The 20,811-nt window shown below is 39.7% G+C and overlaps 1 protein-coding gene across 1 annotated transcript in view; it reads left to right on the top strand.

Annotated features, from left to right (window-relative positions):
• LOC124615639 (vesicular glutamate transporter 1-like) overlaps window positions 1-20,811 on the top strand; it is a 261,727-nt gene that overhangs the window by 52,810 nt on the left and 188,106 nt on the right. The window contains exon 2 of the mRNA XM_047143649.1: window positions 14,517-14,694. Coding sequence (XP_046999605.1) covers window positions 14,517-14,694 — 178 coding nt within the window. The remainder of the gene's footprint in view (window positions 1-14,516; window positions 14,695-20,811) is intronic.

Consider the following 20,811-nt stretch of genomic DNA (forward strand, 5'->3'; position numbering starts at 1 on the left):
CCTTTCAATAATTGATTGTGAATTTAAACTGGTAAATTTTGGACTTCAGCAGTGCTGTGTCGTGACCCTGAAAGATCATTCTGAAAAATTAACATTCGTACCTCAATAAGGTCGCCGGATAACGCCTATATATCTGCTCCTATAAGAAAGTTTTCTGGCACAGCCCAGTGCAATAATGGCCGATAGATTTGTCATGTATAAAAAGAAACAATTGCTTTTTCTTTACAATAACCGGGATAACCATGGATTGGAGAAATTAGTAAATTCTTTAAATTGACATGAATGATTGTCAAAAGTCAATTTTTATAAAAAAGATTATTATTAAGAGATTTCTTTTAACATTTACATGGGACTTGATATAACAACACTACATATGCGCGAGGCTGCTTTTGCCTTATATTATACCGCTCAGGCTCCGCCATCGCTCCCCACGACAGGCCCAACCAATACGATACACACAACATCTAGCTACTACTTACTGCTACTGCTACAGACACTGCTCTTACTGCATACAACACTGCTCTCTCGTCTGAGATTCTCTTATAGCTTACATATCGCAGGCAGCGCGTGAGCAATCCATCGAAATTACATCTACTCGAGTGCGCTGGCAACAAATTCCTTAATCGTGGACCTCTTACAATAGGTTTACGCGGTAAATTATGGGTCTTGCGTAGGATAACACTGAAAGTTATTTCAACGTAGGCCGTACTAGTGTTTACTAAGCGAACTACAATTATCGATATTCCACGATAAAATCAAAGCCCTTCATTTGCTTTGAACGTTCACTCCCGTTGTAGAACCCAGTTATTAGTATAGCACAACTGTACCGAGTTGTGATTAATGAGTCATACACTCAGTTATTGCTACATTTTTGCATTTCATGAATTGTATACCTCTATTTTTTGCCACACTAAAGGCTAGTTACCAATCTCTGCAGTAAGCTTGGAAAGTCTGTTTTGTTGAGATTGGTAATTATGTTTTAACTCTAAAATAATATTCTCGGTGTCTGCTGCAGACAAAACTGACTGATGAAGAACTTTAGTTCTATTGATTAGATATGCCACCGTTGTTTTCGAGTGGATGGGACCCGTGATATCTTCTAATCGCTGGAAATATCTGTTGCTTAAAACGTCTCCAGTAAATTTTGATTAAGACTGCAGCTGATTCGCTCGCTCGCAGACATCTGTCTAGACTCTGGTAAGAGCTCTGCTCCAAGGTCTGTGTTGAATCTGATAAGTAATCTGCCGCGAGACAGACTAGCTGTCATGACTTGATCGAGTGATACACCGCTTCAGTTGCAGTAACGACCATGTGTGACGTTATTTCTGTGACTATCTGTCCTTGACTTCGATATCCACAGACTTTATATGCTACTGATAAGTGGAGGAAGTGAAAGGTGAAAACAAGACAGTTACTAACCTACAGCATAATAAATCACAGTTGATCTTCATATTGCACCGGAAGCTGATCAGTGAACATTCTCGTGAAACCATCCCTCCGATATCTGTTGATGGATGTCAGTTATTCTGTCGAGAAGAAAAAAAGTAAAGAAAATCTCAGCATAGTTATGGATGAGCATCTAACATCAAACTGTCAAAGGAAGTAGGAAATCTCTCTTACGTCAAACTGCAGTGCGAAATTATAAAAAATATTTCCGATAAAAAGAGCACAAAACTTAGTCCAGTCGTTAGCCCTATTGAGTCTTTACGACTCTGACGTAGTCCATCATGGTGCAAACAGTGAAAATTGCAGACTTCCCTAGCTGGGCATAAATACTTGTCTAAGATATGTGTGCAACAATCGGTTACTTAATAAACCCAGTCCTTCCTGTAACCAGTTGTGGCGGATGTGACCGGATGGCCGACGTGGCTTTCACGACTGCTGAGACTGCGGTGCCGTTTATGGACTTCTTTGTCACTGGCATCCTTAAATACCTCTCTTCACATATAGTACACCTATAACCATCGATAGCTGTAATACAATATCTGATTACATGCAGCACCTTGGATTTATTTATGCATAATACTAAATATTTCGTCATCTGCTTCCCCATTTTAACCAAACATCTCTGGAACACATTACCAAGTAACCTGTGTCTTAAGAAAGTGCTGCATTCGGGAGGTGATCAAAACTTAATATGTTGTCGTCGGAATAGCTTGCCTCGTGGCATACTGCAGCTGTTTTCCTTGTGTTCAACAGCGGGTAATTAGTTCAAAAAAATGGTTCAAATGGCTCTGAGCACTATGGGACTTATGATCTGAGGTCATCAGTCCCCTAGAACTTAGAACTACTTAAATCTAACTAACCTACGGGCGTCAGCCATATCCATGCCCGAGGCAGGATTCGAACCTGCGACAGTAGCGGTCGTGCAGTTCCAGACAGAAGCGCCTAGAACCGCTCAGCCACAACGGCCGGCGGTAATTAGTTACTTAATTAGTTACATGTTCCGCAGATCCATTCATCATTAAAGTTATTATGTGACACATGTCAACAGGCAAACATTGAAAACCTATAAACATAAGGATATACACTGAAACGCCAAAGAATGTGGTATGTGTATTCAAATAGAGAGTTATGTAAACAGGCAGAATAGGGCGCTGCGGTCGGTAACACCTACTGTATGTAAGACAACAAGTGCATTACGCAGTTGTTACTTCGGTTAATGCTGCTACAAAGGCAGTTTATCAAGATTTAAGTGAGTTTGAACGTTTGTTATAGTCGGCGCATGAGCGATGGGACACAGCATCTCCGAGGTAGCGATGAAGTGGGGATTTTCCCGTATGACCATTTCGCGAGTGTCCCGTGATTATCATAAATCCGGTAAAACATCAGTTCTTCGACATCGCTGCGGCCGAAAAAAGATCCGGCAAGAACGGGACCAACGACTGAAGAGAATCGTTCAACGTGACACAAGTGCAACCCTTCCGCAAACTGCTATAGATTTCAATGCTGGGCCATCAACAAATGTCAGCGTGCGAACCATTCAGTAAAACATCATCGATGTGGGCTTTCGGAGTCGAGGGCCTACTCGTGTCCCGTTGATGACTGCACGAGACAAAGCTTTACGCCTCGCCTGGGCCCATCAACACCGACGTTGGAATGTTGATGGTTGGAAACATGTTGCCTGGTCGGAAGAATCGCGTTTCAAATTGTATCGAGCGGGTGGACCTGTACGGGTATGGAGACAACCTCATGAACCCATGAGCCCTGCATACCAGCAGGGCACTGTTCAAGCTGGTGGAGGCCCTGTAATGGTGTGAGGTGTGTGCAGTTAGAGTGATATTGGACCTGATACGTCTAGATACGCCTCTGACATGTGACACGTACGTAAGCATCCTGTCTGACCACCAGCATCCATTCATGTCCATTGTGCATTCCGATGTACTTGGGAAATTCCAGCAGGACAATGCGACACCCCACACGACCAGAATTAGCTGAAGAGTGGCTCCAGGAACACTCTTCTGAATTTAATCACTTTCGCTGGTCCCCAAACTCCCCAGACATGAACATTATTGGGCATATCTGGGACGCCTAGTGACGTGCTGTTTAGAAGAGATCTCCACCCCCTCGTTCTCTTACGGATTTATGGACAGCCCTGCAGGGTTCATGGTGTCAGTTCCCTCCAGCACTACTTCAGACGTTAGTTAGTCTATGTCACGTCGTGCTGCGGCACTTCTGCGTGCTCGCAGGGGCCCTACACGATATTAGGCAGATGTACCAATTTTTTTGTCTCTTCAATGTATATAACGCTGCATGCTGCCATTTACACTTTTTTCTATAAAAATGACTAATTTCATTTCTATTCAAGAATTCCTGAATGGTATAAAAGGAGTTGTTAAAAAGAAATATGTTTAATCTAGGTTTAAAAACACCTATGCTATCTGTTAGGCATATTACTTCCATGGGTAGATTGTCGTAGAGTTTTATAGTTGCATATTTGACTCCTTCGTGTGTCAACGCCAAACGTATTTCTTTCTAGTATTGTACTTGTGCCTGTCTCTGTTACTCTCAAGCTCAGATGGATTGTTGATAAAAAAAAACTTCATAAGTGAATAAATATACTGTGATGTGATAAAAATTCTCAGCTTCTTAAAGAGATACCTGCAAGATGTATATGTGTGAACTCCACTCGTAATTTAATTACTTTCTTTTGTGCAATGAATACTTTTTGCTAAAGTAAGGAGTATTATATCGCAAGACATCACTGAAAGAAAATACGCAAACTCTGCCAACACACACACTTCTATATCGTCCGCCCCCGGTAGCTGAGCGGTCAGCGCGACAAAATGTCAATCCTAAGGGTCCGGGTTAGATTCCCGGCTGGGTCGGAGATTTTCTCCGCTAGGGGACTGGGTGTTGTGTTGTCCTATTAGATCGTATTTCCCACTTCTCATCGGTAAGTACGCCTAAGAATTTAATAATTTTCTACCCTGCTTATTATTTCTTGTTGGTATACCAGGTTAACAGGAGGTAGGATATTTTTGATAGTAAGAAACCGGATGAACTCTGTTTTTTCAAACCTTAGAGCTATCTCATTTGTGCAAAACCAGCCAGTAAGTTTCACAAAAACATCTTTTACTATTTTGTCTGTTGCTTCTTGTTCGGGGCTTCACAATAATGCTTATGTCAACTGCAGGCATGAATAATTCTGATGCCTGATTTGAATAAAATGGCAGATCATTAACGCAAAGCAAGAAAAGTAGTGCTACAATGATCGAACCTTGTCGGACACCCATTGTAACTTTTCCCCATCAATATGATGTGTCATCCCTTTTTGTATTACTCGAACAACATAGGGTAATTTTCTGCATCACGTTTCTTAAATGAGAATTAAACGAGGCATACGCTGAACTACGTATTCCATAAAAATTCAGCTTCCTTCGATAAATTACAGATGATCCATCTAGCGGTATTTCACCATTTAAAGATTTTATGTTTTCAGTAAATACAGAAATAACTGACTCACCAGAGGGGCCCTTTTTTTATACGAACTGTAACTGGCTAAGTATCCCATTGTTACACGGGTGGGTGACAATCCTGGAGAACGTCACCTTCTGAGAAGTATTAGAAATGATGTAAGGACTGGCACTGTGCGGTAGTTACTGACATCTGTGGAGGCACCCTTCTTAAAGAGAGGCCAAATTGTAGCGTATTTCAGTCTGCCTGAAAATACACAAGCGACTAAGAACATTACATGTCGTAGGACCACAATATTTTAGTGTGTTCTAGGAGATATTAGCCACGCCATATGAACTTTTACGTTTTAGAATCGTGGTGATCTTCCTTATTTCGGATGGAAATGCAAGAAAAATTATTATTTCAGTAAATTTCCTGCCTATTGCTTCTTCGGTGAACTATTTTATCTTCTGAACAATTTGCACCAATTTTCATGCCTATTGTTTTAAAGTAATTGTTAAAAATATCTGTTACACATGAACTATCTTTTATGATGCCCCTGTTCTCTTTAATGGAAATAATGTTATCTTGTTTGGTTCCTTGGACAGTCTCTCTCTTAACAATGGTCCATGTTGATTTGAGTTTACTGTCTGATTTGTTAATTTCAGACAAGTTGTGCATACTCTTGGATTTTTTATAACTTTCCTTAATATTTTACAGCGCTGTTTATAAAATGAAACTATTTCTGAGTCATACCGTCAGACTCCAAGAAGAATATAATAATTCCAATCCCACAGAAAGCAGGCATTGACAGATGTAAAAATTACCGAACTATCAGTTTAATAAGTCACAGCTGCAAAATACTAGCGCGAATTCTTTACAGACGAATGGAGAAACTGGTAGAAGCCGACCTTGGGGAAGATCACATGGATTCCGTATAAATGTTGGAACACGTGAGGCAATACTGACCTTACGACTTATCTTAGAAGAAAGATTAAGGAAAGGAAAATCTACGTTTCTAGCATTTGTAGACTTACAGAAAGCTTTTGACAATGTTGACTGGAATACTCTCTTTCAAATTCTAAAGGTGGTAGGGGTAAAATACAGGGACCGAAAGGCTATTTACAATTTGCATAGAAACCAGATGGCAGTTATAAGAGTCGAGGGGCACGAAAGGAAAGCAGTGGTTGGGAAGGGAGTAAGACAGGGTTGTAGCCTCTCCCCGATGTTAGTCAATCTGTATATTGAGCAAGCAGTAAAGGAAACAAAAGAGAAATTCGGAGTAGGTATTAAAAGTTGTGGTGCAACTTGACAAGAGGAAGGGACCGGTTGGTAGGACATGTTCTGAGGCATCAGGGGATCACAACTTTAGCATTGGAGGGCAGCGTGTAGGGTAAAAATCGTAGAGGGAGACCAAGAGATGAATACACTAAGCAGATTCAGAAGGATGTAGGTTGCAGTAAGTACTGGGAGATGAAGAAGTTTGCACAGGATAGAGTAGCATGGAGAGCTGCATAAAACCAGTCTCAGGACTGAAGACCACAACAACAACAACTTATTCTGGGTATTACGTGCAAGCCTCTGTATCTGTAGCGATCCAAGGCTTCTCTAACGTGGAACTAATCTGCGTTAGTAACGGTTTGCGCTCCTAAATAAAAACCTGCACATGCTGCCCACTCGTCACCACAATAACAGGTTTGCAATTTCTGCAATATTCCATTAATGATTTGGCCACTGCGAATAATGGGAACACCACCACACTAAAACAGAATCTTAGCATAGTTCAGATTATTTTTATGAAATATGGGACAGTGTCTTGAAAGGAGAGTATAAGATGAACATCAACAAAAGCAAAACGAGGATAATGAAATGTAGTCAAATTAAGTCGGGTGATGCTGAGGGGATTAGATTAGGAAATGAGACACTTAAAGTAGTAAAGAGGTTTTGCTATTTGGGGAGCAAAATAACTGATGATGCTCGAAGTAGAGAGGATATAAAATGTAGACTGGCAATGGCAAGGAAAACGTTTTTGAAGAAGAAAAAATTGTTAACATCGAGTATAGATTTAAATGTCAGGAAGTCGTTTCTTAAAGTATTTGTATGGAGTGTAGCCATGTATGGAAGTGAAACATGGACAATAAATAGTTTGGACAAGAAGAGATTAGAAGCTTTCGAAATGTGGTGCTACAGAAGAATGCTGAAGATTAGATGGGTAGATCACATAACTAATGAGGAGGTATTGGATAGAATTGGGAAGAAGAGGAGCTTGTGGCACAACTTGACAAGAAGAAGGGATCGGTTGGTAGGACATGTTCTGAGACATCGAGGGATCACCAATTTAGTATTGGAGGGCAGCGTGGAGGGTAAAAATCGTAGAGGGAGACCAAGAGACGAACACACTAAGCAGATTCAGAAGGATGTAGGCTGCAGTAGGTACTGAGAGATGAAGAAGCTTGCACAGGATAGAGTAGCATGGAGAACTGCTTCAAACCAGTCTCAGGACTGAAGACCACAACAACAACAACGACATGGCTCACCTAATCATGGGAAAAGTCATAGTAAGTAGGGTTCATAAATGGAAGCCGATATCACAAAACTAATCATTTGTTCAAATTCAAAACCAGCATGGAATATTATTACAATACTACACTCGAAAAACAAAAACGCAGGAAACCAATATGAAATACTGAAGCTAGTTAAGTGAGACTTCGGTGGATACTGTTAGGAATGCTTAAATAACAACAAAATCATAATTCCTCATCTGCCCAGCTCACGTTTTCAAACAACCAAAACAAGTAACCCAATGAACTTCGCATCCACGGTGCACAAATGATCAAGTAAACTGAGAGCTGCCCAGACTGCAAGCCTTATGATAAAACAAAAAGCGGCAATTACATCTTCGAACTGCACTGTCAACATGGGATGACAGTCAGGAAGTGATTAATATTCGGCTTGGGACGACAACCAGTAAAAGAATGACAGGAATATCAAGATCTCTGTTCTCAACCTACATTCTGTTGGAAGGGCGTCAGCATGCTTATACCCAAGTGACCGAATAAAACTGTAACGTTTGGTGAAAACAGAGGGGAATGCTGCAAAAATTTCCCTTATATGGCGTACAAATACACATAAAGAATTTCTGACGTTGATACCGAGTCTGAACTAAGTTTTTCTGTTGGTTGACGAAGAATGTGCAGAGTCTAGGAGGAGAGGCAATATAGGGGATTGGACGAAAACAAATACCATTTTGAGAGGATCGAAATTTCTCATATTTCATGGGAATGAGATGACATGATTCTTGTTGAAATCCACATTGAATACATACTTCTTACATCTCAAGTGGTACTTTGTGGGCTAAGGCACCCCTGCGGCCTTACGTAAAGGATTAATGCCCTAAAACGGCAGCTTCAGAACACAGCCAGCAAGCCTCGGAACCTTCCCAGATGTACCACCGAACACTGCTCAGCAGAAATTAGTGGTAATCCTGGAATCTGCTTCCTTGCGTGAAAACCTTTCAGCCACCCCCCAACAGTGTGCTTTGCCCGCTTATTTAACTAATATATGTAACTCAATTGATACAAATCGTAGAGCGATCTGTGCTAGTCACCTTGCATCACCTCCTAATCCCGTCAAAAAAAAAAAAAAAAAAAAAAAAGTCGATGTTTATTTACTTCTCTCTGGCCCGTTCCTCCATCACCTGGTTTTGGCATTGCCGAAAAATTGACCGATCATACAACTGTAGGAGAAAAAGAAACGTAAAAGCCTTTCTTAATGCAAAAGAAAGGAAATTTATGTAAGCCATGTCTCATCGTTACGTAAATGACAGTAACAAAGTAATTCTACGATACAACGGAAAATTTAATCCCACATAAACTTGAAATTAAAAATTAGTTACTTTCACCTGTTTGACACTGATGCTTGATATAATACGGTTATTGACAAAGGACTTTAGAGCTAACAAATTTACCTGTGAAGCGTCACAGTTCTTTAAATTCTGTACAAATCATTGAGAAAACATATTTCACTATCATTTATGTGATGACATGGTTATCTCAGATATAAAAACGTCTGCATGAAATGAAAAGGATGTGAACAAATACTTATAACTAAACAAAATTCACTCTGTGAAAGTGCAACTTCGGCAGAACTTAATTACAACATGGCAATATGAGCTTGTTTACTTTTTCTGTGTACTGCAAGTAACAGAATGAGACGACAATATGTAACAAATGGTAAAACTTACGTCTAAAATTTGCGCACTGATTAGTGGCAAAGATGTTAACGCAAGAAAAAACTTGCAGATAAGTGCACAACTTCACAAAAGTTATTATTTATTAAAATGACAAGCCAGCACAATGGCAAACTTTAATTTCATGTTTAAGATATACATTTTATTTATTTAAGGCAAAGGATTATGCTCAAGAAAAACTTACAGTTACATATGACTTTGAAAAAATTGTCTAGCAGGATGATAAGCCAACATAATCTCAAAATTAAAAAAAAAACTTACAGTTAAGACTTTACTTGTGTGAGAATTGAGAAAGGTGTTTCTGCAGGAAAAGACTTACAACTAGATATACAAGCCTATCAAATGAAACTGATGCCAGCATGACAGACAGCACAATAATCCACCAACGTTATCATGAAAATTTATCATTTGACCAGTGAGGACCTCTATATTGTATCAATATCAAGTTTTACGTTTGCCAATATTAACTCACATGCATACGCTTCTGTATCCTATTCTACAGAGAATTTGTTTATTTCTACATTTCTGTATTTATATTTATTTTTTATGAATACAAAAATTCCCGATTTATCCATATCCGATCTACCTGAATATGCATCTACTTTATAACCATTTGCATCAATATTTTCTGTCCCTGTCGTTATGTGGTATCCAGACAGACAAATGACATCAGTTTCAGTCAACTACTAAAACCTTGCAAACGAAATAACAGCTCACATACTTTATTTTTAACTTCTAATATTCTGATGAAATAAGTTAATTTCACTTACTACTTAAGACGAACTGGAAGTCTCTGTTAGTTTAACTTCCTTTAATACTACCTGTCTGAATTTGACCTAAAGTAGGTGTCCACGTGATCCCAATAACCACAATGATTTACCTTTGCGTGCTGGTGGACCCTCCTTATGGTTCCTGCTAGTAGATCTGCTACATTTTCTATCACACTGTCAACACTATGCCAGCTTTCCTCGTCCCTATATATTTGTGTTTATTTTTTTCTACCATCTCATAGGTTAACTTCACTCCATTATTTCTCAGTCTTTCCTCAATGAGTCAGCTTCTCTAGATTTTAATTCTTCTGTGTTGCTAACTTACAGTTTTTTTTTGTTATTTCATTACTCCTATGTGACAGGAATGTTATATTACGAAAAAATTATTTCACACAACGGTAACAAGGCTGGCACTACTGTAACACCGCATATTCATTAGTATATCTATTACTTTTATCTTTCTTTCCCACAACAGAGATTACGTTGTCGGATTTAGTTAAGTCTACTCCACGTTACTTCTAGCTTCCTCAAGTGTAGGCCTGGTGACTTATTGTTATGAAATAACTTACATCTTCTTTCTTCTCTCCTCTCTCTCGTTCCAATAGTTCTTCAATGTTTCCCTCGGTTTTCCTTTCTTTCTTCTGTCCATATTATTATTATTATTATTATATTCCTTTCTCAGACGTTATGTCTGGTTAAAAATGGAAAGAAACACGGACCTTGATCAAGCGTGACTTCTTTTTAACTGTGTGGTATATGTTACATTGCATTTAGGAACTTTCGGGTAATTGAACATGTATCATTAATTTCAGATTTCTGTAGCTGTATACATACGTTTGGATGTAGCTGTATTGCGTTGATCTACTGGTGGATATTGTGTGGTATGACTCCTGTAGTTGATAGTATAATTGATACAATGTCAACTTTATCCTGATGCCACATGTCCTTGATTTCCTCAGCCAGTTGGATGTATTTTTCAATTTTTTCTCCTGTCTTCTTCTGTATTGGGTATGGATATTTCGATTAGTTGTGTTAATTTCTTCTTTTTATTGGTGAGTATGACGTCAGGTTAGTTATGTGGTGTTGTTTTATCTGTTATAATGGTTCTGTTCCAGTATAATTTGTATTCATCATTCTCCAGTACATTTTGTGGTGCATACTTGTAAGTGGGAACATGTTGTTTTATTAGTTTATGTTGTATGGCAAGTTGTTGACCAATTATTTTTGCTACATTGTCGTGTCTTCTGGGGTATTCTGTATTTGCCAGTATTGTACATCCGCTAGTGATGTGATCTACTGTTTCTATTTGTTGTTTGCAAAGTCTGCATTTATCTGTTGTGGTATTGGGATCTTTAATAATATGCTTGTTGTAATATCTGGTGTTTATTGTTTGATCCTGTATTGCAATCATGAATTTTTCCATCTCACTGTATGTATTGCCTTTTCTTAGCCATGTGTTGGATGCGTCTTGATCGATGTGTGCCTGTGTTAGATGATATGGGTGCTTGCCATGTAGTGTTTTCTTTTTCCAATTTACTTTCTTCGTATCTGTTGATGTTATGTGATCTAAAGGGTTGTAGAAGTGGTTATGAAATTGCAGTGGTGTAGCCGATGTCTTTATATGAGTGATTGCTTTGTGTATTTTGCTAGTTTCTGCTCGTTCTATAAAGAATTTTCTTAAATTGTCTACCTGTCCATAATGTAGGTTTTTTATGTCGACAAATCCCCCTCCTCCTTCCTTTCTGCTTAATGTGAATCTTTCAGTTGCTGAATGTATGTTATGTATTCTATATTTGTGGCATTGCGATCGTGTAAGTGTATTGAGTGCTTCTAGGTCTGTGTTACTCCATTTCACTACTCCAAATGAGTAGGTCAATATTGGTATAGTATAAGTATTTATACCTTTTGTCTTGTTTCTTGCTGTCAATTCTGTTTTCAGTATTTTTGTTAGTCTTTGTCTATATTTTTCTTTTAGTTCTTCTTTAATATTTGTATTATCTATTCCTATTTTTTGTCTGTATCCTAGATATTTATAGGCATCTGTTTTTTCCATCGCTTCTATGCAGTCGCTGTGGTTATCCAATATGTAATCCTCCTGTTTAGTGTGTTTTCCCTTGACTATGCTATTTTTCTTACATTTGTCTGTTCCAAAAGCCATATTTATATCATTGCTGAATACTTCTGTCATCTTTAGTAATTGGTTGAGTTGTTGATTTGTTGCTGCCAGTAGTTTTAGATCATCCATGTATAGCAGATGTGTGATTTTGTGTGGGTATGTTCCCGTAATATTGTATCCATAATTTGTATTATTTAGCATGTTGGATAGTGGGTTCAGAGCAAGGCAGAACCAGAAAGGACTTAATGAGTCTCCTTGGTATATTCCACGCTTAATCTGTATTGGCTGTGATGTGATGTTATTTGAATTTCTTTGGATATTAAGTGTGGTTTTCCAATTTTTCATCACTATGTTTAGGAACTGTATCAATTTAGGATCTACTTTGTATATTTCCAGTATTTGTAGTAACCATGAGTGGGGTACACTATCAAAAGGTTTTTGGTAATCAATGTATGCATAGTGTAGCGACCTTTGTTTAGTTTTAGCTTGATATGTCAACTCTGCATCTATTATCAGTTGCTCTTTACATCCTCATACTCCTTTGCAACAGCCCTTTTGTTCTTCATTTATAATTTTGTTCATTGTTGTATGTGTCATTAATTTCTGTGTTATGACTGAAGTTAATATTTTGTATATTGTTGGTAGGCATGTTATGGGGCGATATTTAGCTGGGTTTGCTGTGTCTGCTTGATCTTTAGGTTTCAGATAAGTTATTCCATGTGTAAGTGTATCAGGGAATGTGTATGGGTCTGCAATGTAACTGTTAAATAATTTAGTTAGATGTGAATGTGTTGAGGTGAATTTCTTTAGCCAGAAATTTGCTATTTTATCTTTTCCAGGGGCTTTCCAGTTGTGAGTAGAATTAATTGCTTGGGTGACTTCATGTTGCAAAATTATCACTTCAGGCATTTGTGGTATCATCTTGTACGTATCTGTTCTGCTTGTATCCACCGTCCATGCCTGTTATGTTGTACCAGGTTTGACCATATGTTGCTCCAGAAGTGTTCCATGTCTGTTATGTTTGGTGGATTGTCTATTTTAATGTGTGTGTTATCTATTGTCTGGTAAAATTTCTTTTGGTTTATGTTGAATGTTTGGTTTTGTTTCCTTCTATTTTCACTTTTTTTATATCTTCTAAGTCGTTTGGCCAATGCTTGTAATTTCTGCTTCTTTTCATCTAATTGCTCTATCACTTCTTGTTGTGAGATTTTACTTAACCTTTTTCGTTTTTTTTCTGACATTTCATTTCTTATAGATTGTGTTAGCTGTCCGACGTCTTTTCTCAGTTTTTCTATTTTGATCTGTAGCCTGTGTTGCCATGCTGGTTTTGTGGGTTTCTTCTGTGTGTTGGTTGGTTCTGATCTCTGCCTAGTGTGTATATTTAGTGTAGTGAGTGCTCCTATATAAACCAGTAGTTGTAACCCTTCCATAGTTGTGTTTTCATTTATTTTGTTGCGTATGATTGTGTTGATAGTTTTTATTGTTGTTTCGACTTGTGGGCTATTTGGCGGTCTATGCAAGAATGGTCTCATGTCTGTATTTGTGTCTTTGTATTCTATATATATCAGCTGAAATTTTTCTTCTATATCTAACATGTGTGTCACTTCGTGTTCTATTTGTGCTTGTTCTGGTGGCTGTCTTAAGATTTCGTTTTCCTCTGACTGTTTAATTGATGCGTGTTGTTCTTTGTTTGTTTTCTCTGGGATGTTTGAGTCCATTACTGTATTTTCTTCTTCTTCTGATTGCACATTATTTTGTTCCAGTATTTGTTGTACTTGTTGTTTGATGTTTTCTAATTCTGATTGGGGTATCCTGTTATTTTTTATTATTACACGGATCTGATCAGCTAGTCGTTGTTCTGTTAAATTTTTAATTCTGGGTATCTGGTAATAAATGTTGTGTATACTTGTGATCTGTATCCAGTTGTGTTGGTTCCCACGTTTGTTGCTTGGTAATAACAGAACATGAGGTGTCGATTAACTTCATCTGACCATCTCATCCTCTGTCTTTGTTTTCCTTCTAGGGTGGTTGCAGGAAGCATATCCTGCAAAACACCTCTATTTGGATTTGAATCATTTTCCAGTTGGCTAGCAGTGTCGTTACAATTGTGGGCGGGCATAGGTTTCAAGCGTCGTCCCCGACCATGACGGCGCTTGTCCGAGGCTTTCTTTAGTTCTGTCCTGAACCAACTAATCACACTAAAAGGGGGGTTAGCCCTATTAGTGGTTTGTTCTTTTCGTCGTCTTTTACGACTGGCAGAACATACCGGAGGCTTATTCTTTTCCCGGGCCTCCATGGGAATCCCGGGCCTCCATTATTATTATTATTATTATTATTATGTACAGATCAAGTAGTATGCACATGCTAATGTTAACCCTCTAAGCGTGTCTGGTTAAGTGTATGCGAGGGCCTGATGATCATAACGTTACCAGGTAAAATAAATGGACAAGTAAACTAAATAAAATAACACATTGTCTTGCTCTAGCGAGGAGATGCCAGAGGTCCCACTCTGGAAGGTCTGGAGACGGCGGCGGTACGTGGTCACGCTGCTGACCTTCCTAGGATTCTTCAATCTCTACGCCCTCCGGGTCAACGTCAGCGTCGTCATTGTCGACATGACGGAGAACAAGACGCACACAGACAGCAACGGGACGGTTGTTCGGGTAGGAACTTCTCGTAACTTCTAAATAGCATTATGCACAGGAATATGCCTTGCGACCACATTTATTAATTTATTCTGTAATATAAGTACCATAAGGTGCTCTATCATCCTTCTGAATAGTCACTGATTTCAACCTGAATAATCAATTTTGTGCCACTGCTTCCGAAAAGACGTCTGTTCTGCTCGAGGTCTGGATTACAAGAAAGAGAGGCAACTGTGCTCCGCACCGCAGAACACTCCAGCGTCCACACACGTGACCTGTATCTCACGCACGCTATTGGCTAAAACCAGTGGCGTGAATTCGCTAGCAGTTTCAGCAGAGGTCTCAGGGCGTCTCTTGTCAGCTGCTTTAACTGGACAGAACTGCCTCGGTTTTGCAAGACTTGGTGTCACTTAGGTACACCGCAAGTTACTCTGGGAGAAAACTTGTAAAGATTTCACTGGGCCTTTGAAATAAATTTTTCAAACCAATTCCTTATAATATTCCTTGACTGACTGCCACCCTGTACAATACCTTGCTCTGAAGTGTTTAAATCAAAATAAATAATATCTTGCCATGAAAAGGTTATGATAAAAAACGATCGATAAAATGTTCATTCCATTAACGATAATCTATGGGACGCTTTCCTAGGTCACTTCTTCTCAGCATTGTGCAGTTGCGACGAGATTCCCATTACAGATCAACATTCGTCACCTGTTTCAATCCAGTGCCCCTTAAGGATGTAGGATCCCACTATGAACATCTTGAATGAGTGTATCCGTGAAACGTTTCTTTGGTCATCCCACGGTTTTCGTCCAATCACACTGATCTTGTACGCAGACCTTTTCACTGTGCCCTGTGTTTCTCTCTGTACCGCCAAATGCAGCACTCCCATTTTCACGGTGAGTAGCTTGTCCGACAGAGCACCTGCATTTAGATGAAATCGTTAGATTGCTTAGCGGTTTATAGGACTGGCCAACACTCTGTACCCTGCTTAGAGGCACGTAAGACCATTGCCCATTATCTACATCTACATACACACTCCGCAATCCATCATACGGCGCGTGGCGGAGGGTACCTCGTACCACGACTAGCGTCTTCTCTCCCTGTTCCACTCCCAAACAGAACGAGGGAAAAATGATTGCCTATATGCCTCTGTACGAGCTCTAATCTCTCTTATCTTTGTGGTCTTTCCGCGAAGTGTAAGTTGGCGGCAGTAAAATTGTACTGCAGTCAGCCTCAAATGCTGGTTCTCTAAATTTCCTCAGTAGCGATTCACGAAAAGAACGCCTCCTTTCCTCCAGAGACTCTCAGCCAAGTTCCTGAAGCATTTCCCTAACACTCGCTTGATGATCAAACCTACCAGTAACAAATCTAGGAGCCCGCCTCTGACTCTGAATTGCTTCTATGTCCTCCCTCAATCCGACCTGATAGGGATCCCAAACGCTCGAGCAGTACTCAAGAATAGGTTGTATTAATGTTTCATAAGCGGTCTCCTTTACAGATGAACCACATCTTCCCAAAACTTTACCAATGAACCGAAGACGACTATCTGCCTTCCCCACAACTGCCATTATATGCTTGTCCCACTTCATATCGCTCTGCAATGCTACGCCCAAATATTTAATCGACGTGACTGTGTCAAGCGCTACACTACTAATGGAGTATTCAAACCTTACGAGATTCTTTTTCCTGTTCATCTGAATTAATTTACATTTATCTATTATTTTGAGTTAGCTGCCATTCTTTACACCAATCACAAATCCTGTCCAAGTTATCTTGTATCCTCCTACAGTCACTCAACAACGACACCTTCCTGTACACCATAGCATCATCAGCAAACAGCCGCACATTGCTATCCACCCTATCCAAAAGATCATTTATTTAGATAGAAAGCAACAGCGGACCTACCACACTTCCCTGGGGCACTCCAGATGATACCCTCATCTCCGGTGAACACTCACCATCGACTACAACGTACTGAGTTCTATTACTTAAGAAGTCTTCGAGCCACTCACATATTTGGGAACCAATCCCATATGCTCGTACCTTAGTTAGTAATCTGCAGTGGGGCACCGAGTCAAACGCTTTCTGGAAGTCAAGGAATATGACATCCGTCTGACACCCTTCATCCATGGTTCGCAAGATATCACGTGAAAAAAGGGCGATTGCGTTTCACAGGAGCGATGCTTTCTAAAGCAGTGCTGATGCATTATGTTTTTGTTTCTGGGTCGCCAGTGTCCTGACTTGTTAGATACGGTCAGTCGCAAATTCATCTCCTGTGGCAGGAGATCTTTCATCCAAGAGTAGCACTTGCACCCTAGGCCCACAATTATATTTTGGATGTATCCCAGTCTCTGTCTTTCCCTACAGTTTTTACCCTCTACAGCTCTCTCTAGTACCATGGAACAAATGTTCAAATGTGTGTGAATTCCTAAGGGACCAAACTGCCTTGGTCATCGGTCCCTAGACTTACACACTACTTAAACTAACTGATGCTAAGAACAACGCACACGCCCATGCCCGAGGGAGGGCTCGAACCTCCGGCGGGAGGGGCCTTGCAGTCAGTGACATGGCGCCTCTAACCGCGCGGCCGCTCCGCGCGGCATGGGACTTATTGCTTGATGTCCTACCAACCTACCCCTTCTTCTTGTCAGTGTTTCCCATGAATTCCTTTCCATGCCGATTCTGCAGAGAATTTCTTCTTTAATATCTTATCAGTCCACACAGTTTTCAACAACCTTATATGGCACCAAATTTCAGACGCCTTGACTCTCTTCTTTCCCGATTTTCCCACATTTCATAATTTACAACCATAGAATGCTGCTTCCTAAAATTAAGACCTATGTTTGATTCTCGTAGACTTCTTTTGGCCAGGAACGCCCTCTTTGCTGTGCTTGTCTGCACTGAGTGTCCCCCTTGCTTCATCTGTCACATGTCACTTTGCTTGTCCGCTATATTGGACCTTGAAGCTGTTGTGGCAACTTTTCTGTCATATAGGATGTCTGAACCTTTACGTCAATTTATCCACACTGCAGTGACTCTGGGTCGTGTGTCATAATTTGTGCAGCTTTCCTGCTAGTTACTCAGTTTCATTTTGCATGATAAATACTAATGATGTGGAATGAGTCATTTTACATTCAAATCACAAATTAATTTGTACATATGATTACATACTGAACATTTCTAAGTATTTTTTTTAGAAAAAATATAGATGTACATTAGTACTTCCTAACCATTACCATTTACACATTATAATAGTAGATGTGCTTCTACAGAAGAGGGAGTTGTCAGTAGCATGGCAAACTGTGTTCCGGGGCATTTTGTTAGTGCAGGGTTACAAATATTCAGGGGACAAGCATACATTCAGAGGTGAACTTGATTGATTTATAGCCCCCTCCTCTTAACCTTTTGTTCTGCTAAGTGGTTTCTAACTCCCTGATGGTTGATTTACGACCTCCTGGGAATCTTTCTGAGAAAACCCCTCCACCTCCCATACCCCTCCTCCTTGCCAACGCAAGGCCACTTTTTATATAGAATTAATTGTCTAATTAAGTAAATCGATCAATTAATTAACCCCTCCCCCTCTGATAAATCCCCCAGCCCTCCCCTCCCATCCCCCCACTCCTCTTCCCCTCCTCCATCTGGAAATTGGCAGGAAAAGGACTCAGTCTGTGTTGGAGAGGAAGGATCTCATGGCAGGAATTTTAAATCAATCTCAATTACGTACCAAAAGATATACCATTTATTTATAAAATTCAGTTTTCTGGTGTTGGATCTCCTTATTTGGCGGGTACAATTCACATCTAGCAAACTTCATGTCCTAATTGTGTAATTACACAGCTGTAGATTGGAGGTGTTGCCTTATTGGAAAGCTTTCATGTGCGCTCAACTTGACATGCAGGGATTGACTGAGATAGTGCACAATGCCACCACCTGAGGACATCCCACTTCCACCCTTCACCCCCTCCCTTCTCGCACCATCTAGAAAAAAATGGCGGGAAAAAGACTCATTCTGTGCTGATAGGAAGAATATCATGACACGAAATTGATGACAATACTATATTGACACATATTCTTTATTTAATCAGGGTTCCCCCACTTTGATAGAGCTTATGTTTGCACCCCCCAGATCCGCTTCTCATGATGTAATAACTGTAGACACCGAGGAATGGAATGATGTGCGGTATAATAGCCACCATTTGGGCTCATCCACACGTGCATTTGTCGTCCGGGTACCGTCATGGATGTCAGAAGTCGCTCAATGTCCTAATTACAGATTATGATTCTAAATACCATCGGCCATGGACCGGATGTCGGCTGCCTTTGATCGTGTGACCCCAAATAAAGCATCAAGTGGTGACATTCTGTTTTTTGGGAAATACCAGACTTGCTTCCTGTCTCTGTCTCTCTGAAGATGCTACTTCATGATTGTGTGTGTGAACCAACGTCCCCAAACACACAGACATTGGTTTTCATCTCTCCCCAGAATACAGCGCTCCTGTTGGTTAATGTTGAGAAGAAAGGGAGAGGTGACGCAATTTCGATATAAAAAAAAGAGTGTATTAGTTCATTTGAACTACCCTATCAAATTAATTGTTTAACAATTTACAGCAGTCAAGTAGATCACTTAAAACACTCACCTCAACTTTACGACGAACTTTTCTTAATAATAAAACATATTTTCAATGTTTGTGTATCACACACAAACTTTATGCAAATCAAGTAATTAAAATTGCGCCACAAATAGATCGTAGCAATAAATATATTCGAGGTCTTGTATGCACTAACAATTGACAACCCAATTACTCTCCTACATCACAATGTTTCCACTAAACATATCTGGTAAAAGAAGTCCTACCTCGCGATTACGAGAGAGAGAATGTTATACCGTCGTACAAACTATGTACGGTACAAATTTGCACCTGGTTGCGACAGTTGGAACTAATGTTTTTCTAGGATATGAAAGGAAAGCAGTAGTTAAGAGGGATTGAGACGGGTTTGTAGGTTATTTAATCTGTACTTAGAGAAAGCAGTAAAAGAAAACCAAGAAGAAATTTGGAAAGGAAGTAAAAATTCAAGGAGAAGAGATAAAATGTTACTTTATCCATGCTGGGTCTTGTAAACTCCATGGCCGTTAATGATTCTTGATGAATAATTACAGTCGGGCACAAGCTTTAATGTGAACACGCAGATGCATTTAGGCTAAAAAATTTGAGTAAATCTGCAATCGTCATTCGCCTGGATCAACATGTATGCACTGTTTCTAACATAAAAGGTAATTTAAAAATACCACATGTCACTAATATAGCAAGAAGCGGAATCTTTATTAGAGATTTGTAATGTGTGGTCAGGGAAGTACAGTAAACTCATGCTGGTGCTCTTTAAAATAATGTAAATTTTCTGCATTATCCAAAATTCTCCAGAACGAGTCAATTCTTTGGGTTACAAGCTCGAATTCTGTATCGTGCGAGTCAAATACAATAGAGTGTCGAACGTTATCAGAATCGTTAGCCATCTGAAGATGGGCGTGATAGACAGAAACCAGTTATGTCTTTGAACTACAGCATTTTAAAAGTATTTGTGGCTGGTGGCGTCATTCATCAACGAAGAAATTAAAACTTTCATATTAGCCGACGATTTAATAATTGTTAGTTACGGCAAATGATTTAGAAGATCATTTGAATGGAATCGATAGTGTCTTGAAAAGAAGCTACAAGATGAACATCAATAACAGTAAAAGAAGGATAATGAAATGTTGTCAAATTACATCAGAAGTTGCTGAGGGAAAAACATTGGGAAATGAGACACTACAAGCCGGACGCGGTGGTCTCGCGGTTCTAGGCGCGCAGTCCGGAACCGTGCGACTGCTACGGTCGCAGGTTCGAATCCTGCCTCGGGCATGGATGTGTGTGATGTCCTTAGGTTAGTTAGGTTTAAGTAGTTCTAAGTTCTAGGGGACTGATAACCACAGCAGTTGAGTCCCATAGTGCTCAGAGCCATTTGAACCATTTTTTGAGACACTAAAAGTTGTCCCTGAGTTCTAATGTTTGGGCAACAAATTAACTTACGATGAAGGAGACACAGACTATCAGTAGGGAGGAAAACATTTCTGGAAAAGATAATGTAGCTATCATC

Source organism: Schistocerca americana, chromosome 5 (assembly GCF_021461395.2).
Source record: "Schistocerca americana isolate TAMUIC-IGC-003095 chromosome 5, iqSchAmer2.1, whole genome shotgun sequence".
Taxonomy (NCBI): Eukaryota; Metazoa; Arthropoda; class Insecta; order Orthoptera; family Acrididae; genus Schistocerca; species Schistocerca americana.